The 26,829-nt window shown below is 33.4% G+C and overlaps 1 protein-coding gene and 1 pseudogene across 9 annotated transcripts in view; both read left to right on the top strand.

Moving 5' to 3' along the window:
• The window catches only part of MIPOL1 (mirror-image polydactyly 1), a 340,115-nt gene that overhangs the window by 63,761 nt on the left and 249,525 nt on the right, over positions 1 to 26,829 (top strand). For 7 of the 8 annotated variants that reach the window (XM_079767463.1, XM_079767465.1, XM_079767459.1 and 4 more), the window contains 4 exons: positions 4,830 to 5,043; positions 9,144 to 9,279; positions 11,271 to 11,376; positions 21,951 to 22,080. In XM_079767463.1, coding sequence (XP_079623589.1) covers positions 4,830 to 5,043; positions 9,144 to 9,279; positions 11,271 to 11,376; positions 21,951 to 22,080 — 586 coding nt within the window. The remainder of the gene's footprint in view (positions 1 to 4,829; positions 5,044 to 9,143; positions 9,280 to 11,270; positions 11,377 to 21,950; positions 22,081 to 26,829) is intronic. The other variant, XM_079767462.1, reaches the window with a different exon arrangement.
• On the top strand, positions 6,834 to 8,291 carry LOC307097435 (peptidyl-prolyl cis-trans isomerase A-like; annotated as a pseudogene). The gene has a single exon. The product of its transcript is annotated as a peptidyl-prolyl cis-trans isomerase A-like (transcript).

The following is a 26,829-nucleotide window of genomic DNA, read 5'->3' as shown; positions in this document are numbered from 1 at the left end:
CTGATAGTCGTCATGAAAATATTTCCAGTTGTTTAACTCTAAGGAAAGAAAGACCTCAGAGGCTTATGAATTATGAAGAAGAGATTGATAATTTATTCTCTAAGTCCATTTGGAGAAATAAATTTGAAGAGTAATAGTCTTAATGGTGAAATAATTAACAACAACATTGATTAAACACTGAAGCAAATTACTAAAGGAGGTTATAGAGTTTCCATTTTAAAACGTGTGGGAGAGAAGAATCAATAGTCTTAGCTTTAAGCATTCGTCTGCCTGCATATGAGAGTTTTAATCAAAAGTGAAAGTGTTCATTTAAACATTTATCTAATTGACTGGTTTGTAAAACAGAGCCATAACTTCACTTTTTGTTGTATTTTATTGATTTATATTTCCATATGTAATGCCTTTTCAGGTGATGGGCGATACCAACAGCTCAACTAAAACTTTTTAAAAATATATTTTTATTAATTTCAGAGAGGAAGGGAGAGGGAGAGAGAGATAAAAACATCAATGATGACAGAGTCATTGATCAGCTGCCTCCTGGATGCCCCACACTGGGGGATGGAGCCTGCAACCCGGACATGTGCCCTGACCTGGAATTGAACCCTTACCGCCTGGTTCATAGGTCAGCACTCAACCACTGAGCCACGCCCACCGGGCTCAACTAAAACTTGAATAGCTTCATCCCATTATCACTTCATAAAGTCCTTTATCCTGGGTTGGAGAGTTCAGGAAAAATAATTGAAGATTGAATTAGAGTCTCTAAGTGCTATTTTTTTCTCTCGGTTGGAGAAGGTACTAACTCAGAAATTGAATTTCAGTTGGGCTTGGAATAAGGTGATGAAAATTTGGCAAGGTGCAACAGGATAGAGTAGTGTCTTAAAATCTGACTTGAAAAGTCAAAGTGCAACTTTCAAATGTTTCAGAAAAATTATAAATGTAGTTAGGCAGATAGATACAGAAAGAACGGATAATAAGCAAGTATAGGAAAATGTTAACATTTGGGGAATATGGATGAAGGGTATACAGAAGTTATTTGTACTATTTTTGCAACTTTTTATAAGGCTAAAATTATTTCCAAAGGAAATGACTGTTACCCACAATCATTTCTTGTTACCTTTCTCATCTCTGTCCTAGCGTGTTTATGCAGTCCGTGAAGTATTTTGCATTTGACTCTGATTTCTCTTCTCAGTTTCTTGCCATTTTCCTGGATGACTTTAGTGTCTTCAGAGTTAAGCTTTTTATTACCCTGAGTCCTTGATTTCCTCCTCTCCAGGTACCTTCACTATCAGTCTATTTCATCAACCCATTCCCAGTTAAATCACATATTGGACTTTGTTTTTACATGTTGCTCATTTTAGAAATTTTTACCTTCTTGACAACACCATCTTGTCATGTCTATGTAAGAAATGACTGTGTTTTTCCTAAAGTTACTCCTTTTGTTCTGAGCCTGTTCTTACTGTTCTCTTCTTATTCTTATAATCTGTTACTTTTTCTTTATTTCTCCAAGCTCAAATCCTTTGGCAGTTCATTAGTTTTCATATTCCTACTTGTTTTTTTGTTGTGTGTTTTTTTTGTAACAAATGCCTTTGTGAAATCTTCCCAGAGTTTACAGTTGAGCTTCGGTATATTTAGCCATTGTATTTGGTCTCTATATCCCTAGCGGAATCCTTCCTTATCACATTGTATTCAAATTATTAGATCAGTTTGCTTTCTTCAATGTATTCTAGAGTCCTTGATGGGGGAGGGGTGTGTGTGTCTGTTTCTTGTATTTTTGTGTGTTTTTTGAAAATATATTTTTATTGATTTTAGAGAGGAAGGGAGAGGAAGAGAGAGATAGAAGCATCAATGATGAGAGGGAATCATTGATTGGCTGCCTCCTGCATGTTGGACCAAGCCTGCAACCCAGGCATGTGCCCTTAACCGGAATCAAACCTGGGACTCTTCGGTCCGCAGGCTGATGCTCTATCCACTGAGCCCAACCGGCTAGGGCTTGTTTTTGTTTTTCTAGTACTTGTCACAGGACATATCACACTATAGGTTTTCCATGAATTATTAAATTAATGAATAGAGGAGTCAAACTTTCTATACAAATGGTTGAATTCTGATATAGAATAATGCAATATGGCAGAGTAGGAAAGCACTGAGAGCATTCAAAGAATTTAAGCAATATTTGCTAAAATAGTAAAAAAAAAGAAAAAAAGGAAAGGAAAATAAGGCAGACAGAAAGGGAAATTTTATAAATCAGGCTTGTTTTCTCTGAAATAAAATCAAAGTCTCCATAGAAGAGTATGGATAGTCTGATTTGCAGAGCAGACTCCAAATGTCTTATGAACAGTTATAGTTAGGAATCTAAAATGCTGAGCAAGAGTAGAAACATCAAGAATTAATCAGAGCCAAATCACACAGTACAGGGTTCTTAAAAAATATTAAACACTTAGAATTGAAATCCAGAAGTGGGTTAGGACTTGTTGAGTTCATTTTAATAATAGTAAAAAGGGTTCTATGCAGGAGGGACCAGCAAGGAGTCCTCTTATTGGGAAGCTCCCACCTCTCCTCTGAATTTGGAGGTGATAGCAGTCACAGGTGTAGAGGCAGTGAGTTACCAAGAAATCAACGTATCACAAATTTGACATTAGGTAAGCTGAAGTAAAGTTATAATTGTAGTAAGCAAATAGCAAGCATAGATATAAAGGATGGGGTAAACTAAACAGTAGAAAGTTAGGAATAAAAAACGGAAAGGAGAAAGATGCTAAATTAGACATAAAAATACAGAGGCAAAAATATGGGACAATTTGTAGATAAAGTTTGGTACCAAAATCAGGTCAGAGAGTTAAGACTTAAGATTCTGAAGCAGTTGGTATGGTGTTGGCATAAGCAACTGGGAGCGATTTATAGCTGGCATATCCTTTTACTTTTTGATGAATCTTTGTGCCTCATAAACTGGAGCATAGTATAAGCCCTAATAGTTATTTTTTGATATGTTCCTAGGGACACTTTTTGTTATTTGCTATTGCTTGCAGTAACTACTTATAATTTCCTTTCATTTGAATTACAAGATCTCTGTGAGTGTTGAAAAGCATGGTTTGATATAGTGGTATTCCTGAGAGCCCATTTATAAAATTCTCGTTTCAGATTTTGGGGGCTACATGCGACCAATACCAGCCTTTTCTAGAAAAACAGCATGATGAACATCTAAAGCCAACCAAATACATGTTTTGAAATGTCAAGAAGTAACAAATTATCTCCAGAAACCTATAATTGTTATATTTTAAACCAAAATAGGATATAGTGTTGAAATTTTATAGATATCTTATAGTATGTAATTATGATAGCACATTTTCCCAATTCATTCCCTCAAATAAAGTGAAATCAAGAGTAACTTACTAAAATGATTTCTAATCTAGCTTTAAGCCACCAAAAAGACAATGTCCACGACATGGAGTTTATAACTGGCTCTAATTTCAGCATATATACAGGCAAAACATTTCCTCTTAAAGAAAGAATACTTTGTGAGAAGTATCTTATCGGTAAATGCCCCATTTTAAAAAATATATATTGTATTGATTTTTTACAGAGAGAAAGGGAGAGGGATAGAGAGTTAGAAACATCGATGAGAGAGAAACATCCATCAGCTGCCTCTTGCACACCCCTACTGGGGATGTGCCCGCAACCAAGGTACATGCCCTTGACCGGAATCAAACCCGGGACCCTTCAGTCCGCAGGCTGATGCTCTATCCACTGAGCCAAACCGGTTTCGGCGCCCCATTTTGTTTTTATTTTAAAACTACTCTCTCTGCCTCAAAAGAATTTTAAATTTGGCTGGTTGCAGATGGCATCACCAAGAAGCAGATGATACCTGCTTTTTACAGTTTTGCTTTTTAATGTTTCTGGTAGATATAATAAAGTTCTACTTACAATCAGTGTTTGTGCCTATTGATCTAATTTACTGGTGAAAAAATTTTTTTTGTGTGCACTTGTGTTTGTGTCATTTTCTTCCCCCCAAAATAAGATATACATTATTCTTTTGAAGTAGCTATCATTTACTAGTTACAGCTTAAAATAATTTTTATGAGATAGCAAGGCATTACGAAACAGATCCTCTAATGTATAACACATATCTGATAAAATGGGAGTTAAAATAATTCTAATATTCATTTTATAATATGATGACGGTTACAAAAATAATAGCTAACACTTATTGATGTGCCAGACACTAGGCCAAGTTTTTTGCATGTATTAACTCAGTTAATCCCACAACAACTGAGGTAACTTAATATGTTCCCATTTTAAAAACGAGACTGAGGTGTGGGTGTGCTTTCTTGCCCGAAGTTATGCACTTGGCAAAGCTGGAATTCTGATCCAGGCAGTCTGATATTAAGAGTTCCATGCACAATATCACTTCACTGTAATCACTAACTTATTGCAACCTAGTTTTCAAAGTTTAGGAAGAAAAAGTAATCTGAAAATAATACCTCTAAATCAATGCTTTTCAAGTTTGATTGCGTGCTGGAGTCATCTGATCACTCCCAGATATTTTGATTTCATTAATATAAGATGGGTCTGGGCTATTGGATTTCTAGAAACTCCTCAGGTTATTCCAACCCGAATCCAATGTTTAAACCACTGTCCTAAATGCTGTCTTACTGTGGGAATGGAAATATTCATGGCAGAATCACACTGTTCATGCTTATGTGATCACAATAGGAGTAAGACTAGTAAGTACATGTTTAAAGCTCTGAGAGCATTTATTTCCACAAAAATATTCATTTGAATGATTTAATATGTAGCTATGGTGTTTCTTATATTATGTGTGTTTTTATTTTAAATAGCCCAAAGTTATATTGAACATGAGACTACAGGGAGAAATAAAAGTACGCAGCCAGAGGAACAACTGACTGAGAATTCTAAGGGAAGCAAGCATCAGACATGCAATGAATTAGTTCACGAAGCCACATGCGAGGACACACAACGGCCAGAGCAGAAGTCGAGGAATTCTCCTCATCCAGGTGGTGAGGCACCTCACCGCGTTACTGAGAAACCCAAGTGAGTGCCAGCTGCCTTAGACCCAGAGTGAGAATGGGAGAGCTCCTTTCGTCTTCCTCCCGCACGTCATTCTCCCTTCCTTCTTTATGGTGTGAGCTGAGTTTGATGTATCATTAACATGTTAAAATTTGGGGAATCTACCAGAGTTTTCTACTGTTTTTCATTACATCAATATGATGTGTCTAGATCAGCGATTTTCAACCTTTTTCTTCTCATGGCACACACAAACTAATTACTAAAATTCTGTGACTCACAAAAAAATGTATTTTTGACAACATGACAAAAAAGGTGTAATTGTGATTCATTCATATTGGACAACTATTGTTGTGTTGGTTGTTGTCATTTTTTTTTAATTTGACATATTTTAAAAATTCTTGTGGCACACTGATTGAAAATCGCTGGTCTAGATTGCCAAGTGAAAAAGCACAAGATGAGTTTGAATAAAGGCCATGAGGTCTTATTCTTTTTAGTTAAATATTTTCTGTGATCTTTTATTATGTATCTGGAAATAACTGTTGAGTTGATATTAATGGGATTTTCTTTTTAATCAGAGCCCAAACCTAGTAGCTCCAGAACAAAATAAGCCCAGAGGTGTGGTTTTGGTTACCATTATTTTTTATTTAAATGAATTTGAATGCTTTTAGAAAGGCCTGGTACACTTTCATTTACCTTTATTATTTTACAGTCTGCAGCTTTTACTTATTTACCTTCCCTACCTATCCATGAAGGGATTTGAACTTGTGACATCTGTCACTTTTACCTAACCTATGGGATTAAGGTACTTTCATAATTAGTCATGTATTATGAAAATACTACTATATTAGAAAATTTCAGTGACTGATATATTTTCAGTTCAGACAAAATTTTCTTTTATAAAATATCTATAATAATAAAAGCATAATATGCTAATTAGACTGGACAGATGAAAGACCTTCTAGAAGTCCTTCCTGATGACCTTCCAGACGAAGCTGGGGCTGTAAGGGCCAAGGCAAGCCGCCGTGGCTGCGAGGGCCGAGTCCCTTGAATTTCGTGCATCGGGCCTCTAATATTTTCATAATTTTACTCAGGAAACAGCTATTTCTATTTACTTTAAAATTATTCAGTAGCTATACTAGGTGTACCAGTTAATAATGTGGATTATTTTTCAATAGATGGAGTTACACATATGTTGATATATATGCGATTTGATATGTATGCCATTTTGTTGTATTGACAACAAGCTTCAAAACTTCATGTCAAATTTGCTGAAGGTGTTAACATCATAGATATTTTTACGCTTAAAAATGTCAGATTTTGTGCCAAAAAAAGAGCATTTGTGGGAAGTTTTAATTCATTACTTTATTTTGAAGAAAAAGTTATCATATACTTCGGGAAGCTTATGGTGAACATGCTCCATCTCAAGATACTTGTGAACGCTTGTTTAACCTTTTACACTCGGATGTCGAGTGTGACTCGACACGGTTAGCATTAGAATAAAGGAATCGAGAAAAAAGCAAGCGAGTGCAAAGGGTTAAACGCTTTAAAAGTGATGATTTCGATGTGAAAGACAAAGAACGTCCAGGTCAACTGAAAAAGTTTGAAGACCAACAATTACAAGCATTATTGGATGAAGATGCGTGTCAAACTCAAAAACAACTTGCAGGAAGATTAAACGTTGCTCAGCAAACAATTTCCGATCATTAACAAGCAATAGGAAATATTTTAAAGGAAGGAAAATGGGTGCCACATCAACCGAACGAAAGACAAATGGAAAACCGAAAAGTCATCAGTAAAATGTTGCTTCAGCTTTGCAGACGCCGCCACTCCGAAGCCGCCCGTGACCAACCATGGTGAACCCCACCGTGTTCTTCGATGGCGAGCCCTTGGGCCACGTCTCCTTCGAGCTGTTTGAAGACTGAGTTCCAAAGACAGCAGAAAACTTCCGTGCTCTGAGCACTGGGGAGAAAGGATTTGGTTATAAAGGTTCCTGCTTTCACAGAATTATTCCGGGATTTATGTGCCAGGGCGGTGACTTCACACGCCATAATGACACAGGTGGCCAGTCCATCTATGGGGAGAAATTTGAGGATGAGAACTTTGTCCTGAAACATACAGGTCCTGGCATCTTGTCCTCAGCAAATGCTGGGCCTAACACAAACGGCTCCCAGTTTTTCATCTGCACTGCCAAGACTGAGTGGTTGGATGGCAAGCATGTGGTCTTCGGCCAGGTGAAAGCAGGCATGGATATTGTGACAGCCATGGAGCGCTTTGGGTTCAGGAGTGGCAAGACCAGCAAGAAGATCACCACTGCTGACAGTGGACAACTCTAATAAATTTGACTTGTGTTTTATCTTTACCACCAGACCATTCCTTCTGTAGCTCAGGAGAGCACCCCTGCACCCCAGTTTACTTGGAATGTTCTATAATCTTTGTGCTCTTGCCAGTTTATTGGATTCCATAATTTCCTTACCCCTTCCCAGTCTAGCTGGATTGCAGAGTTAAGTTTCTGATTATGAAATAAAAACTAAACAGTTGTCTGTCAAAAAAAAATGTTGCTTCAATGGCACGAAAGAAAGTCTTTTTTGTATCGAATTGTGACTGGCGATGAAAAGTGGATTTATTTTGAGAATGCCAAATGCACAAAATCATGAGTTGATCCAGGTCAACCATCAACATCAACTGCAAGGCCAAATCGCTTCAGAAAGAAGACAATGCTCTGCGTTTGGTGGGATCAGGAAGGTGTGGTGTATTATGAGCTTCTAAAACCAGGTGAAACCATTAATACTGATTGCTACCGACAACAAATAATTTGAACCACGTTTTGATTATAAGACGACCAGAATGGGCCAGAAGACATGGCAAAGTAATTTTGCTTCATGATGACGCACCATCACACATTTTAAAACCAGTTAAAGACATGTTAAAAGATCTTGCCTGGGAAGTATTAACTAACCTGCTGAATTCACCAGACCTTGCTCCTTCAGATTACCACTTGTTCTGATCGATGGCACACACACTTTCTGAGCAGCACTTCAAAACATATGAAGAAGTGGAAAATTGGGTCTCTGAATGGTTTGCCTCAAAACAAGAAACGTTCTATTGGAACAGTATCCACAAATTACCTGAAAGATGGGGAAATGTGTAGCTAGCGATAGACATTACTTTGAATAAAGCACTTTCGATATTTCTCTTGAAATTATCGTGTTTTCTTTGATTACAAAATCCGCATTATTAACTGGTACACCTAGTATTAATATGTTCGTGCCACTTAGCAATGAGTTATATTCTTACAGAAGTACAGATTAGAGCACATTTTGGGGGAGTAGGGGTGAGTGAAGAGGTGACAAACGTTTTATAACCACATGAGAAAAATAAATATTAGAGGTTGGGCTAAAGCCAGAATGTGAGAGATCTAGGACCATTTCAACAGAAGATGCACATGGTAAGTAGAGCTGCACTGACTGTCCCAGGCCTCACTGCTTGCTTTCTGCTGAGAGACTCTAAGATATACCTCTGCTTACAAATATCATGCCATCAAAAAACTGCCCACTGCTTTTCCCTGCCCTTGCTTTATACTACCTGCTAATAAATTGACATCTTCTCAAATAGCAGGCAAAATGTCAAAAAAAAGATGTTTTGCTTACTGTTAAATATTACAGGAAAAAGTTTTCATATTTAATATGTTTTAAATTTAATAATGAAAATACTATACTGTCAACCAAATTGAAAGAAAATTCTGATTACTGTTCTCATTTTCAGGAAAGTGAAAAAAGTATCTAGTCCTGACCAAAAGTACAAATTAAATTAATATTCACAGCCCCTAAAACCTGAATTCTTTAAGTACACAAAACCATGAGTCTCTATAGATGTTACTAAATGCTTTCCACAGATTTACCTCTCTCTGTTGACAGAGTAACATCTCTATGAAATTGATATATTTATTCTTTTCATCCATAGGATTTTCTTAGTGCATAAAAAGAGAAATTTAAAACTAAGTAACTTTATATATTTCTTCTTAAAATTAAATTTGTCCCTCCCCATTTGAAGGGTAAAACTTATAGGTCCTGTATAGTAGAAATGATATGTTTATGTTGTTTAATAAATAGTTTTCTTTATTACAGCAGTATGGAGCATACAAATAATGATTTGCATTATGAATGTATGATACCTTGTCAAGTTACTTCAGACTTAAATAAAGAGAAGACTATTACATTTCTTCAAACAGAATTGGACATTCTCAGAGCAAGCCATAAAAAGGTACGTTATAGAAAAACCTAGTAATTGTACAGTGTTTTAGCTGTTGACTTTCTAAACTTGCTTTGCTATCCATCACAGTTCAGTTTTAAGGTGTATTTTTATCCTTTAACAGTAGCTTTAGGTTGTTGCCATATCATGCCATCAGGATATGATTGAGTTGAGAGATTGTCTGCAAACAGCAATTCTTTGGTTGTCTGCCTTTGCTGGCCTGTGGTATCACTTCCTTTTTCATAAATCTATGATACTTCAAGTAGATACATGAAAAAAAAAAGATCAATTCAGGTTTTACTGCAGTAAAACTTTATTTCAGTATTTTGGAGAATGAGGAATTTAATGCACTACTTTTCTGTTTTTTGGGATATATATATATATATATATATATATATATATATATATATAATTTTTTTTTACAGAGAGGAAGGGAAAGGGATAGAGTTAGAAACATTGATGAGAGAGAAACATCAATCAGCTGCCTCCTGTACACGCCGTACTGGGGATGTGCCCGCACCCAAGGTACATGCCCTTGACCGGAATCGAACCTGGGACCCTTCAGTCCGCAGGCCAATGCTCTGTCCACTGAGCCAAACCAGTTAGTGCAACGGCGACTTTTCTGTTTTTATTAATGTCTTTGCCCTATATTTCACCTCAAAAATATATGTAATTAAACTTTAAAGTACCAGGGTTTGGCAGTATCTTAATTTACCTTATCATATACTGCTATATTTTGTCCAATCCAATTTGTTATGTCACGTTTTACCTTTTCTGACCCTGTTTTTAAGTTACATTCCTTTGAACATTAAATAACGTTATTAAATAACTAGAGGCCGGTGCATGAAATTTGTGCACTCGAGGGGGGGGGCCCTCAGCCTGGCCTGCACCCTCTCGCAGTCCGGGAGCCCTCAGGGGATGTCCAACTAATGGCTCAGGCCCGCTCCCCCCCCCCCCCCCCCGCCTTGGGGAGCAGGCCATCAGTTGGACATCCTTAGTGCTGCCACAGAGGTGGGAGAGGCTCCCGCCACCACCGCTGCGCTCGCCAGCTATGAGCCCGACTTCAGGCTGAGCAGCGCTCCCCCTGTGGGAGTGCACTGACCACCTGGGCGCAGCTCCTGCATTGAGCATCTGTCCCCTGGTGGTCAGTGCATGTCATAGTGACCAGTCATTCCCAAGTTCAGTCAATTTGCATATTAGCCTTTTATTATATAGGATGTTCACTTTTGTATGCCTTCTGTTTTTTTTTAACCTCTTCATACTTGTCTGATTTTAATATTTCAATATTCTAGTTGTCCTAATCAAACTGAAGTATGATATGAGGAATGTTGCTCATATGTGATGGAAAACAGCACAAATGACAAAATCTGAGGGAGGAATGTAAAAAAAAACAACATTTGGAGGGATTCTATATGAGAGCTGTAGATATTTTCTGTACTTTCATTTAGCAGTTATTTATTACATGCCAGTATGAACCAGGTGCCAGTGCCAATCTCCATGGATTATGATGGGCTAGCATTCTCCAAGGGAGATCAGTTTCAGATACTAAGATTATTATCTAATTAATTTTGTTTCAAAATATTAAAAATACTAAGAGAAGCAGAAAAGCTGTGCTGTCCATTATTTATTTAGGATAGTCCCTCCCAAGTCTTTGCCTTTAAGACAATAGAATTGATGATTGCTTTTTGCTGTATTTATTTTTAATAATTGTGTTTTCCCTCTTTAATTTTATTTGCCTGTAAACACACACACACACACACACACACACAAATAAAATGTATATTATAATGTTTTTATAGTTTTTATGTCATTACAGGTAATTACTTATAAAATACCTTCAAACCTTAAATATTGTGTGGTTTTTTTACTCCCTGGAGTTATGTATTTAGGCAGTTAAATGTAACATATTTATATTAGAAAAAAACAGAATTTTACTTTGGGATTAATTATATTTGTGGAAGAAATTTGTCAGATAAGAATCTGTTTTTTTCAATATGTTTAAGCTTCAAGAAAAACTATCTAAAGAAGATAAAGAACAGAGAAAACTAAAGCTTAAGTTGGAACTCTATGAGAAAGCAACAGAAGCTCAAATTGCTGAGAAGACAGCAGGTATGGTAGATGAATTGTAACGTATAGCCTTAAGAAATATGCACAAGGTTATTGTACTATGTGGCTTGGTGAATACTAGCATACTAGCTATTTGCCAAAGGAGGGAAGCTCTGTCCTTTTTTTTTTTTTTTTTTTTGGCTGCTTAGAAAATAGGTGGCTTTAACATCCTGGCTCTGGTATTAGTGAGAGCTTTACCTGTATTCATACTGATTTGGGCATTAAATGCATTGTTAACACCATGTCAATCCAATCACAAAAAGGTTGTTTGTTTTGTTGGAAGGGCCTGAACAAACAAGGGGAAATAATGATTACCAGTGGCTCTACCTTTCAACCAGCAGTTCAGATACCACTTATTGTTTTAGCTCTTTGAGAGGAAATACTTCTCCTTTGTATGAAGATAGTCATATATTCATTGCCAGTGGAAACCTACATTTCATTTAAAAATCTACTTTGTGCAATTAATAAATTTTTATCTGATAATGTGGATGATGATAGAGGTAATGTTTTCTCTGAGATTAAAGTGAAAGGTTGCCAATGTTTAAGATTATAAATGACTCCCTTAAATATATTTTGTAGTCTATCTTTATTTACAGGTCTTTGTGAGGAGAACATTTTTAAATATGTTTGTGGTATATTACAAATATGATCAGATGATTGTCAATAATTATGATCTCTCATCTATATACACATATATACTTCTGTGACTCTATCTCACACTGTTCTAGTGTATTAAGGAAAGAGAAATTTCATAGAATGATAGCAATTAACATGCAGAGGCATTTTAGAGATTTTTAAATATTTTTTGCATCAATTTAGAATGATTTTAAGGAATAATTATTTTGTGACTAATTTGAAGTTATAATCATACTTTATAAGCCACTTAACGTTAGTTGCGTATATGAAAAAATTATGATCAGAAACATTAGCAGATACAGTCTGTCTTTAAAATATTACTGTACAAAGCTGAATTAAATATCACTATGAAAATATAGGCAAAATGACTATAAATAAATACTCCAGCTAAATACCAGATGATTGTTTTTCTGTTAAACTACCATGATTTTTTAGGGTGGGGAAAATAAGGGAGTAATGTATTTTAAGGAAAATTAACAGTATATTAAAAACAAATGATGGGGGGGGGGAACAATGGTAAGATATGTACACATATAATACCTTAATAAAAAATGATGCATATATAAATTCAGAACAATTTGAAAGTTTCTTGGCTGTTTACTAGGAAGATATTACAAGAAGTAATTTGCATAATAATTAATTTTGTATGTGTCTTAGAGAAGATATTTAATAAGATTTAGGCCATTGTGACCAAAAATTATGAATTAATATGTCTGCATAGCTCTTGGAGGGGAAGAGTCATAAAGCAAAATTACTTACTCTTTAAACTTTTGTATAATGTAGCTAATCATATACTTCAAATATTTATTTATTGGTATATATTTAAGGGTTCCCTTTGACTAAATTATGAACCATATATGCATTAAATGGGAAGAATTTGATTGCTTTATGATTCTTATTAATCAAATATTTATCATTAATGATATTTTTAAGTAAATGTTAAAGTTTAGAAACATGTTTAGTATGTTTTCATAGCCTTCTAAATTGATGAAGATAATAATGCTATATAGTATCTCTGGACAAAGCAATCTAGTTTTAAAAAAAGATGACCAGTCACTTAGTTTTTAAAGTATAAATTTTTAGAATGTATCTTTACTCTTTAATGTTTCAGTTCTATTTTATTGAAAAAAGGTTAAAGATACTTTACTTGTGACATTAGAGGGAATTATTATTGTAATATGTGAAAATAAAAAATCTGAATTGCTCAAGAAATTCTTTGGTTTGAAGCTACAAGAAATTTATTAACTGACCCTTGGTAGACTCATGAACTTTTTCATATTTTCTCATACATACTGTTGTAAATAGCTTATCTTCTACCTATGAGAGGTCAGAAGGCAAAACAACATAACAAAAACAACTATGTCAGTACCTGAACAGAAAGGGGAGCATTATAAGACTATAGTTACATGTTTTATTTAGTGTCATATGAAAGAATAAATAATCAATGGATGTTTGTTTCTATCACTGCTCATTTTCATATTTGAAATAAAAAGTGTGTTTGGTAAAGTATATTACAAATATGCACATACATTTAAGTATTATAATATATTTAAGCAAGATGCAAATATCTTAAAAGTCAAGATATTTCACATTAAAAAAATAAGTGCAGAAACATCCTGAACTACACATTGGAAATTGCAACTGGGACACAAATATAAATATATGTCAATAGGCATTTCAAATAAAATGTTAATAAAATGCAGGTACTCAAGGAAATAGGAGTTTTTCATTTGAATATATAAAGTATAAAGATTTATATATAAAGATATTCACATATGAGTGTTATTACAGCAAGAGAATCAAAATCAATCTAATAAAAAGGGAATGGTTAAATAAATGAAGGGGCATTTATGTGAGACATGCAGTAATTAAAATAATTTCTGAGGAATGTTTGATGAGAAGAGAAAATGTTTATGACAATATTAAGAAAAAGAAGTAGGAGAAGACTGTATTTATTATATAATCAAAAAAAAAAAAAAATATATATATATATATATATATATATATATATATATATGAACAGGGTGTCCCAAAAAATTGCTAGCTCAATTTTGAAAATGGAATGTATTTTAATAAATACTGCCTTATAATTATTCAAAGTGTGTGCATACATTTTTGGGGACACCCTGTATATACGTGTATATTTTATAAAACAAGAGGCAGCCCTGACCAGTGTGCCTTAGTTGGTTGGGCGTCATTCCACACGTGGAAAGGTTGCCAGTTCAATTCCCAGCTTCAGGGCACATGCCTTGGTTGCAGGCTTGATCCCCGGTAGGGGGCATGCAAGAGGCAGCAGATCTAGTATCACTCTCACTTGATGTTTCTCTCTCCCTCTTCCTTTCTCTCTCTCTCTCTCTCTCTCTCTCTCTCTCTCTCTCTCTCATAAAAAATAAACAAATAAAAAAATAAAATCAATGAAAAAGAGGCAAATTTTGGTAGTATTAATGGATGCATTAATGTTTCAATCAACAGGTTTTCTCCAGTGAGCATGGATTAGATTTTGTATTAGAAAAAGTAAATGTTATTTTTAAAAGATGTGATTTTTTAAAAAAGTTACTTGCTTTCTAATCTTAAAATAATTCCTGTGGGTAAGTTTAACACATAAAGAAGACATAAAGCAAACTTTTATGAAATTCATATGATGCCTGTGATCAAATTTTGCCATCCTACCCATGCCGTTTTTCTTTCGTTTCAGATTTGCCCCTTATTTATCTTTGTGTCTTTATGTGTAACTTATGTACATATTAATCATCTTATCTTCCCAGCTGATTGTATAATTTCTAAGAATAAGAATTTGTATAGTCAGAACCACATAAAACAAAAGGTGCCCAGTTCTGTGTGAGGCAGAATGAAGTAATGGAAAGACCAAAAGCCTTGGAATCAGATTGACCCAAGTTTTGATCACAGCTTTGACTTAATAAGGGTTGACTTTGGAAAAGTTATTATATTCTCTCTGGAATTTATTTTCTTCCATGTAAAATGTGAATACTAACTAATTTCCCAGATTATTTTAAGGATTAGAGAGAATATATAAAAATACCTAGTATATACTCAGTAAATTATAGCTAATATTAATATTTGATTATTTTTATCTTTATGACATTCTTAAACTTTTGATAATGTAAAAAGTTTTGAAAATATTTTTTCTATTTAGCTTTTAATTAAAATGAATGGTTCACTGTTTATTAATGGAAAAGTGAAATAAAAAAATTGGAAATAAAAGATTAGATGATGAGAATAATTACTGTTGAGATATATGTATTTATTAGCACTAGTGCATATTACTTACATGTGAATCTGAAATAAAATAGATGGGATACAGAGAATTTGGGATTTAATCTAAGGTGTACCTACGATAAACCTTCATGTAGACTGTTGTAATAGCAGGAAGCCTGTTTCCTTTGCTTCCCTGATGGTTTTTACATGATGTGAATTCTGTCATTCAAATGTGATCTCCTGAGAGTTTGAAACAGTTGTGTCCTTTATGATAAAATCTCAAATGGTTGCCCTAACTGGTTTGGCTCAGTCAATAGAGCATCAGCCTGCGGTCTGAAGGGTCCCTGGTTCGATTCTGGCCAAGAGCAAATGCCCAGGTTGTGGGTTCAATCCCCAGTAGGGGGCATGCAGGAGGCAGCTGATTGATGATTCTCTCTCATTATTGATGTTTCTATCTCTCTCCCTCTCTCTTCCTCTCTGAAATCAATAAAGAAATATATTAAGAAAAAAAAATCTCACATGGTTGACCCTTTTACCTTCCCCTTCTTTACTGACATCACCATCATCATTGACTGTTTTTATTAGGCACTGTATAGGAACTGTGCTAACTTTTTAAAAATTCAAACAAGAAATATTTATTGAGGGGTCGTTATGTACTAGGCACTGCGTTAGACAATGAATGTACATCAGCAAATGGACAGATGTGTAATTTCAAACATTCTTTTGTGTGCAGTCACTTCTTACTCATAATACAGCATTACAAGTAGGTGCAGTTCAATGCTCACACTTCCGATTCAGACCTTTGTTTTATTATTGTTGTTTTTAGCTCTTATCTCGTGTAAGTTACAGCCTTCCTAAACACTACTTTATAGGTTGCTGAGACGTTTAAGTGAGATAATGTTTATGAATGCTTAACCCATTGAAGGCACTCAATAAGTGGAAATTATGATGATAAGGTGATGATATCACTATCTTGTTTTCTCAAGATTTCTTGATCTAAGAGGTGCATATTCAAAGTGTAGCTAATATAAGTAACTGTACCACAGCTATTTATGTACATTTTGTTTATGAAAACATTGATATGTATTTCTTTTAAAAAATAATTTATAAGTATTTTTATTTTATTTATTCTCTGCAGTTTTTAGTTTTCCTTGATTTTCAGATTTAATTTTATTTGGAAAGTTTGAAAATATGAAAATCATGTTTTTAATTTCTACAAAAAAAGAAAATAAGAGAAAAATATATAATAAGTCGGTCTTCTTTACTTAACAAAAGCTGAAATGACAAGCTCGTTCCCTATTTGTTAGCATTGGGAAAAAATGTATTTCATTGTAGCTGTTTAGGACTTTTTACTATGTTTTAACCCATTAAATTATATGTGGATCATATTATTTGAAATTTGTTAGTATATATGACCTTCAAATACTAGAGGATATTTTGGAGAAGCATAGCAGAAACATTAACTCTGTTTTTTAGGTAAGCATGTCTTGTCATTTAAATAAAATGATTAAACCACAAACACTTCAAAATTTGCTTTACGTAAATTGAATTTGATAGTGAGAGAGTGTTGTGTGGCTTGATTTGCATCCACTCATTTACTTTTAGGACAGTGATGTAGTCACAACTTTTAAAAATTGTTCAATTAAACCTTTCATTTTTTTCTAAACAGTCTCAGGGGGCATTGTCTAATGTTTAATGTCTCTTAATTTTTATTCCTCTATTACATTAACAGTATACAGATGCTGTTTAAATTTTACACAAAAGACTATTTCTTTAAATAGTTTTGATAAATTATTTTGTGATATTTAAAATATTTATGTTTCTTTAAAAGCCTTATTTTTCTTTTTAAATGCTCACATTATAGTCTCTGCTTTATATGTTAGTTATTTTTCTTTCTTGCATGTCATCCATTAAAGATTAGCTGTGGAAGGTTGGAGCATGGAGAGATTATGAATGACAGAACAACTCCTGTAGAATAATAATCAGTTTTTAGTATTTAATGCTGTTTGACTTTTGCAGACACATTTCTTATTAACCTTTGGTACAAAGATAAATCCAGGTTCCTGATATCTCATGGAGAAGATGAATTTGAGATCCTCTTCCAATTAAACTGAAATAAGGCCAATATTGGGTTTTAGCCAAAAGAACTCCTTAGTTCCTAAGTCTGATGTTTAAAAATCTATCTATATCTATCTATCTATCTATCTATCTATCTATCTATCTATCTATCTATCATCTATCTATGTTACATTTTACATGTAATTCAGTGGTTACATAATTTGTTTAACTTACATTATTGTTTATGCAAGCATTTAATCTGCTTTAAAAAAATAGATTTTCTCTGTGCTCAAATTTAGAGTGATATTTTATAAATAGAAAAATACCGCCAAGCTCTTCTTATTACACAGAATGTAATAGCTTAAGTTTTTCTATCTAGGTTAACATGTAAATGTTAACAGTATAGATAGCTAATCTACCATTATATAAAATATATTCAGATACCCCAACTAATTAACATGGAAAAATAAGTATTGTTGTGTAATAGAAAATATTTACATTGTTCTCTTGTAAAAAATTTGTTCACCTATACCGTATCTCAGATGTTGTTGATGATCTAATGATTAAGAAGAACAAAAATTAATTAGTTCTGTATATCAGGAGAATAGAAAATAACATAATATGTACTTCTAAGAAATAACACATTGGAATGTCATTTTTCTGAGTATATAATGGGCATAAGTAAAATGTGGAAACCATTAATCTTACACTTAAATGCCTTAACAATATTAAATTATAATGGACCATTACATATACATTTATATATCTGCATGTTTTATTTTGGAAGGAAAAAGGATTTTAAGAATATGACAGTCATTTCAGATAAAAACAAAAAGGCCCATTCTCTTTGAAATACACTTAGTTAGAAATATTGATAGGTAGAGGTTGATTATATTATCCGTGGCTGCAGAATCCCAGGGTATGAATCAGGATTAATTACAATGAGTGCCAGGTCAAATAATACTTGGAAGTAGATTATGGCCAATGTTGTAACCTCTCCCTAGAAGAGTTTGTGTTTTCTGGAGAAAACAAAACAAGCATGGAGGAAACAGAAACCAGTGTGCATAACAATAACCATCAATTGGCAATATTTTATTATGTATGGCATACTGGAATTTAGAATGAAAGCATTTTAGAGCATATCAAATAATTAGGATATTTAAAACAGAAAAGTAACAGAAAACTTTCAGATAATATTTTCTTAAGCCTTTTTCTATATGTTTAATTAATTCTAAAAAGTTTAGGTAGCAATTATATTTCACAGAATTTTCATATTGGTATCTACTTAAAGTAAATATTGTATATAGAAAGACATTTAAATATTTCTTAAAATTGTATTTCAAAAGTGTATAAAATAATCAATACTAATTATAATAATTCAGGGATAAGGTTCTTTCACATTAAAATTGTAGTTTTATCTTTATTGTTGAAAGTATTACAGATTGTAGTTCCGAGATGTATTAAATAGCATATTTAAACATAAATAGCATATTTTTAGAAAGTGTTCTTATATAGTCTTTAGTTATATGTACTAAATACTTGTATGTAGTAATTGGGGATTTTGCAAAAAACAAAACAAAAACACGATCTTATAGTTTTTCTACTTAAACATGTTTTGTGTAATTTTCTAATTAATCTTTATCAATTCCTAAACCATTGGTAAATATAGCAGGTCCTTGATAACATTTTGCTACACCATTGATGTCACAGGAACGTAACTCTTGTTTATATCAGTTAACTTATGATAAAATTTCTGTTCTTATCCATCATTTTTTCTTGAAGTCACAGAACCTATCAATAATAAGTGAGGACTTATAAATTTATAGCAACTTCACAGAAGAAAAATTTAAAGCATATGTTAGGAGCTAAAATGCCAACTTTTAAGGTAGTAGTCATACTTCTAGAAATTTTCCTAAGTGATTAGCTAAAGTTCATACATAAGGATTTATGTTCAAAGATGTTCCTTACAGTGTTGTTTATATAGTGAAATAACTGAGAACAGTGTAAAATCTTATATTAGGAGCATCTTAGTTTAATTAAATATGGTATGTCCAAATGATAAAATTTCATGTACAGTATAAAATAGTTTATATTTTTGAAGAATACTGAAGAATATAGGAACATATCCTGTTTATTTTAAATATATACAGAATGTTACAAACTGTAAAATATTTCTGTCTCTGCATTTATACAATGAGCCTGTATGACTCTTTAATCAGAAAAGGTTATTTATGAAATAATCATATAAAATATTGAACATTCTAATTCAGTTTTAGAAAAACATAATAGTTTCTTCTTTAAAAGAAGCTCTGAAGTAAAAAGTTGAATCCAGCATTGTAATGCAAAAAAAAAAATAAAATGGAAGCATCAAGCTATGTGGAGTAGGTTGGTTAATTTTCTACTGATGTGGGGCATTTACCATCTGTCTTTAAACTCACGTTATCCAATATATACATAGAGAGAGACAATACAACTTTTAAGAAAATTAAAAAACTTAGTGTAATATTTATGGTTCTGGAATATATAGTGGTGGTTTCATAAAACACTATCATATTTGCAAGGAATCCACTTAACATCATGCAAAGGTAGTAATGGTTAGCTGTTCAGTGACATTCTTTCATGTTTAGTAAACGTGACATTCTTTCATGTTTAGTAAAGACCTGTCTTTTACAAAGCTATCATCTATCCTATATTTGTTCTTAGAATTTTGGAACACGAATTGTAATTGATGATTATTTTATATGTCTCAAATTCAAATCCTAATGATTTCTTTTCCCCTCTCTTTATGTTCAGCCTTTTCTGTTTACATAACTACTTTGAGGATGTTAACAAACAGATTCTTTTTCCTGGGCAATGTCTATCGTCCAAATTATGTTATTTAGGGGATCATGATCCAATGTTTAAACTAGAATGTTTTCCAATATACTGTCTCTTACTGTATTTTAAAAGTAGTTTGAGAAGTGTACAATATGGGTTTGTCAATAGACTTGGGTTCTACTAAGAAAATATGTACTTTGTCTTGACTCAATAAACTCATACTTAGTATGGTTTAGCCTCTTCATATTTACTTTTGCCCATATTAGAAAACAATTAGCTTACTAAACAAATTTGAGAATTTGGTGCTGGTGGGGGGGGGAAGGTGATCCTCTCGATGAGTCTTTTTTGAATTTGACTAAGAATTATACAATATTTGATAACCATGTTTAAAAATGGAGATATCCAAATATTATTGTAAACACCAGTGATTTGCTTTACCTACAATATAAGTATTTTACTTGGTTGGCTTACATAGTAGCTAATAATATTTGTTAATGTGATTTAACTGCTGTGAACCTTTACTGAACAAATATTGAAATTTATTCAAGTCAAAGAAAGAGAATCTCTAATGACTTTTGTTAAGGCTTCTATTTAATAGTTAAGGACAAAAGTTTGTATGACATACGAGATGCAATTAACAGTAGATTTTACATTTAATAAAAAGAAAGAAGCATGCGTATTTGCTTTATTCATTCCATCATAATTTGCAGTAGAGCTGTGGGTGTTTAATGAGCAAATTCCAACTAAAATGCTATATTGATTTTCTAGTGAACTTTGTAATAGTCATCCACCTTGGAAAAGCTCAGTGTTTACAATTAAGTTTTCTTTACTAAAAATGTTTGAGAGTTGCATATTGATTCTTTGAAAGTACTGAATTCTAGAAAGAATCATATTTTTCATAATAAAATTTTACATAAAAGCTAATAGATGTTAAAATTATCATTCAATAATACTTTAATTTTGGAAAAATTTCTTAGCATTTATAAAATATCTATGAGTGGAATAGCTGAATCTTATGGTCATAGCTGTATGTTTAATTTTTTAAAAAGAAATTGACAAACTGCTTAGTCTAATCCCCATCTGTGAAAATACTCTCTTACAAACCCTTACTTTCCTTGAAAGCCTTTACTACCATCTGTTATGTCTATCTATTTATCTATCATCTATCTATCTATCTATCTATCTATCTATCTATCTATCTATCTACCTTCTGACTTTGGTGTTTATTGTTTCCATGCTTGTTTTAATATTTTTACTAATTGTGTCTATCCATAAATAATAGGTGGAGTTGTCTTACTTTACAACTTGCTGTTTTTGCCAAAATTTCATTTTTGAGATTTGCCCATAGTTAATTCATTTTAAATGCTGGATAACATTCCATTTTGAATGTAAAGTGAGTTATTTATTCCCTCTCCTGTTGTTGGACATTTGAGTTATTTCTTGTTTTGCTGTTATATAATGCTACGATAAGCATTTTTATACATGTTTCCTTGTGCATATGTGCAAGAATTTCTATAGGATACATACCAAAGAGGAGATTTGACAGATTATAAGCTACAAACATCTTCAACTGTAATAAATATTGTCAAATTCTTCTTAACAATTGCAAAAATATATGTGAGAATTTTCTTTATTTCACAAGCTCACAATATTTGTTATTATTTGACCTTTTAATTTTTTATTTTTTGGGTGTGAAATGGTAACTCAGTTTTACAGTAGCTTTTAAAAATAAATTTTGTCAAGTGATTAATTGATACCAATTTAGGTGAATAAAAGAAAATTATTTTTGTTAAAAGTATGCATTTCTCCTTTATTTTCTCTGATTAATTTTGGATGATATATTTTGGTAGCTCTGGTTGAAGAGGTGTATTTTGCACAGAGGGAACGTGATGAAGCTATTATGTCTCGACTACAAATAGCCAACGAGGAGAGAGATGAAGCAGTTGCACGAGCCAACCATATGGAAATGTCTCTAAAACTGTATGTACACATTTACATCTATATGACATTAGAGGCATTTATAAAGTGTATGCATTATGTAGTGATTACATATTCAGAAATGTTACTGATTCTTTTGTGTTACAGTTGTAAATTCCATATCCCCATAGTCTTTCTCAGACTTCTGGGATGCTGTAGGAGTTTGCATGTCAGGAATAGCAGCTACCACACACACACACACACACACACACACACACACACACACACACACTCACACAAAAGAAGAAGAAAAAAAGAAATGCACAACACTGAGTACACTTACTTTCTTGACTTCTTCATAGTTTTGTTGTCGATGTCCTTACTCTTGTCTTCTTTTGTAACTTCTATTTTCTTCCCGCTTTCTTATCTCTTTCTTGATTTCTTTCAGCAATCTGGGTTCTTTCACTGCTCTTACTTAATATGCTTGTTCCTATTCTTAACTGCATTTTATTTCTGTTAGCTGAGTGACACCTAAACTAGAATGGAGCCTGGAAATCTACATTTTTAACAAGCAACCCAGGTAATTCTAATATAGGTGAACAATGGATCACAATTAGAGAAAATAATTGCCCTAGAAATAGTACTTCACCAATGTTAATGTGCATTCTACTCACTTAAAATTCAGGCTCTTGAAGAGCCTGATAGTCTGCCTTTTTTCAAGCTCCCAGCTGATTCAAATGACACTATTATAAAGAGTCACTTTTGGTAGAAAGACCCTACCACATCTAGAAATATGTTACTTGTCAGATAGATGAAATGCAATAATATAATGTTTTATGATCCATTAATATACTTATTGTGTGTTTGCTCAGCATTGTGCTAGGCTCTGTGGCTCATTAGGGAGAACAAGTCATTAAATAATTAACAGGACAGTATTCAAGTTGTGATTAGGTAATGTGAGTTGTTTTTTGTTTAGATTAATGACTACTACTTCTTTTTTTTGGAAGATTGATAAAGAAAATACAAATAAAGGAACAAAAATATTTACCCAAATTCTACACTGCCTTCTCCCAAATAACTATCTTAATAGGGAAACATCATTCCAAACATTCCTCCTTGCTTGTATACTTAAACACTATTATCTGGAAGAATGGATAGTTGTGAGTCGGTTGGTTTTTTTCTGAGCAGGATGCAAGGGTGGTTTCTTTCCCAGGTTCTTGTCCAGGTGGATTCAAAGAATCAAGCCATGGACAAAAGGTGGTAGATGAAAAGGGTAGAAATTTAATTGGAAACAAGTACAGACTCCCACATAGGGAGGGGCTCCCAAAGATCCCCCAACCAGCCATGCCTTCCTCCCCCATGGGCTCCCTAATTCCTAAAACTCCCTAAACCTGCCTATTTTACCCGCTAAAACTCCCTTCAGTTGGTGGTAGAATGGATGCATACATAGGATATGTATGGTAAAAATAAAATCATTCTCTACATGCCGTTTTATTTGAGAGACATTATAGTATAGAAGTTAGGAGCACAGATTCCAGAATTAGACACCTGTCTTTGAATCTTGGCTCTGTTGCTTCCTAGTTGTACAGCCATGGAAAGATTAGACTCTGGGATTTAGTCTTTTTGTCTACAATATGGCTAAGTAGTGCCTGTTTTATAGAAGTTATGAGGACTGAATTAAAAAGTACCTGGCTTGTAGCAAGGGCTTTATGAGAATTTAGTAGTATTAATTAATTGAAGCGAAACTAGAAATTTTTGAACTTCCTGCAATGTTTTCTCTCAATAAGATATAATTCCCTAAAGAGCCATCTAAGTTTAAGAAAAGAGATTGAAAAACATTCAGGTTCTGGAATTGTCTCATTTTTTCAATTTTTGGAAACATGCAGTGTTTCAATTAAATAATATTTGACTCTCAGCTATGAAATAAATAACCAATTTTAAACTTTTTCTGTTTCTTTATAAATTCTACTTCTAAACTATTTGTAAAAGTTGTATTAGATTCTATAGTCAAAGTGCCCCTTGTTGTTTAATCGTAATGTTTAAAAGGATTGAATAATCAACACTGGCACTTTTATCATAAGTAGAATTTTTACCAATGAGTTTTTTTATTGTGGGGAATTCCTGGGTAACAGAATTGCATTTTCAGTTTTTTAAGGAAAGGCTCATGTTCTCTGATTTAATATGCCCGATATTGGCTGTGTGTTATCTTTATGTTCAAATTAGTTTATAAATAAAATTATTGGGTTAAGTATTTTTCATTCTAAACATTATAAAAATGTTATTTTTTTCTAACACATTGGTGTGGCTGAAAAGTCTGAGATCAGTCAGATTTCTTTTTTCCTCTGTTTATGGTTGGTATGTTTTTTTCTATGTGGATACGTGAAGGATTCTTTATTCTTGATATAGAAAAACTTAATCAGGATGTTTGTGTTGATTATTCTTTAATAATATATTTGGAACCAAAGCATATCTTTTGGAGGACTATTTGATTCTGTTTTTTAGGTTTTGCATTTTTTAATTAAAATGTATAGGTATTTTATTTTAGAGATTTCATTTATTCTTTTTTTGGACACTTTTGTCTTTACCTATTATCTGGTCGGTAATTATTTTAATCCCTCCATTTTTCTCTGCATTTACTGTGATAATCTCAAACCTTTCCTTTATGTTAGTAAATTCAGTTGTCACTGTCTCCTTTCCTGCAATTTCTGGTTTATTTATTAAATTGTTTGTTTATTTATTTATGGTTCTTAACTTATTTCCTTAAGTTTTAAATTTCCCTTTTTATTCACTCTTTTATTTTTGGCATCTTCTCTTTGGACTTTTTAAAAAATATTTTTATTTTATTATTATTATTTTTTAAATCTTTATTGTTAAAAGCATTACATATGTCTCCTTTTTACTCCCATTGACCCCTTCTAGCTTGTCCCCACCCCCACCCCAGGCTTTCACTACCCTATTGTCTGTCCATGGGTTACGTATATATGCATACAATTTCATTGGTTGATCTCTTCTCACCCACCCACCCACCCACCCACCCCTGTCTTCCCTCTGAGATTAGACAGTCTGTTCTAAGTCTCTGGATCTATTATGTTCAACTTTTTTTTTTTTTTTTTAATTCACATTCTTCTAAAATGCCTGGTAGGAAATTTTTCTTCTTTCCCTTGATTTTGTTACCTTTCATGTTAACTCTTTATCTCCTTTGCATGTTGTTTTGTCATGTGTTTGTGGTATATTCATAGTGAACATGTCATTTCTCTTCATCTTGCTCATGTCTAAATTGTCAGGAACTTTTCTTGGTTTTATATGGTACAGGTGAATTTTCCGTGATAAATATTTTACATTATTTGAAACCTATTTGCCTTCTCCTTTGAGCTGCAGTTTCTTGGATCGGTATTGCTTTTTGGCCACCTTTCTGTTGAGCAAATGGAATGGGTAGGGAGATTGGAATGACCTCCCTGAGGCTGTTTGCACCTTCTGTTGTTGATTCTGTTCTCTGCTTATGGGTTTTCGCTTGTTGTCTTGCACTGCACTCAGGATTCACTTTATCTGTGTATACCCTAACTCCTTAGAATATTACTTTGGGACTTTTATTTGTTCTACCAGTGTAGTAGAAAATGGCCAGCCCTGATGATTCTTGCTTCTTCTGTGAGGGTTCTTCAATAGTGCAAGCTTCTACTCGGGAAGGACTTCCTTTACTTTTCTTTTGGCTCTCTACTCACCTCATTGGTCTCTCAGGCTATTTCCAAGCTGTGTGGTATTAGTGAAAAATATTCAGGATTTGGTGAGTTCTCTTTTCTAATACCTGTTATGTATAAAAGGGAAAGTTAGGTAGGTGAACCTGGCCAAAATCATCATTTCTCCACCCTCTATCCTGGGCCTACTTAAAGAAATTACTACATGATGGCTTACTTCCTTTGCTGTTTTATTTTTACCCATTGTTCATGTGGTTATATAATGGGATACATAGGTTTCTGTGGTTAGATCTCTCTCTTCCCCCTCTACTTGGACTTTTTTTCCCCAATAAATTTTTTTTTAAAGAATACTTTTAGATGTACAGAAAACTTCCAGAGATAGTACAGAGTTCCCACATAACCCTCACCAGTTTCCCTTATTGTTATTTTACCTACTATGGTACAGGTCACGGGGGAGAAAGCAACATCGTTACATAAACTCCATCCTTTATTCAGATCTCACTAATTTTTCTCATATGTCCTTTTATTTTTTATTGATTTCAGAGAGGAAGGGAGAGGGAGAGAAATATAGACATATCAATGATGAGAGAGAATCATTGATCAGCTGCCTCCTTCATGCCCCCCACTGGGGATCGAGCCCGCAAGCCCAGTATGTGCCCTGACCAGGAATTGAAAGGTGACCTCCTGGTTCATAGGTCAATGCTCAACCACTGAGCCTTGCTGGCCGGGCTCTCTTATGTCCTTTTTATGTTCCAGGATCCTATCCAGGATTCCATGTACATTCAGTTGCCGTGTCTCCTTTTCTTTCTCTGGTCTGTGACATTTTCTCAGAATTCCTTTGTTTTTGATAATCTTGACAGTTTTCAGTTGTACTGATCACCTGTTTTATAAAATGTCTCAATTAGGGTTTTTCTGAAGTTTTTTTTTCATTGTTATATTGAGGTTTTGGTTTTATAGGACAAAGAGTACAGGAGTGAGGTGCAATTCTCATCAGATTATTTCATGGTTATATATTATCAACATTACTTATAACTATAGTGATGCTAATGTTGATCACCTGGTCAAGGTAATGCTTGCCATGTTTCTCCACTATTAAGTTACTCACATTTCTTTTTTATAC

Source organism: Cnephaeus nilssonii, assembly GCF_951640355.1.
Source record: "Cnephaeus nilssonii genome assembly, chromosome: 4".
Lineage (NCBI taxonomy): Eukaryota > Metazoa > Chordata > Mammalia > Chiroptera > Vespertilionidae > Cnephaeus > Cnephaeus nilssonii.
This window is presented reverse-complemented; position numbering and strand designations above follow the sequence as displayed.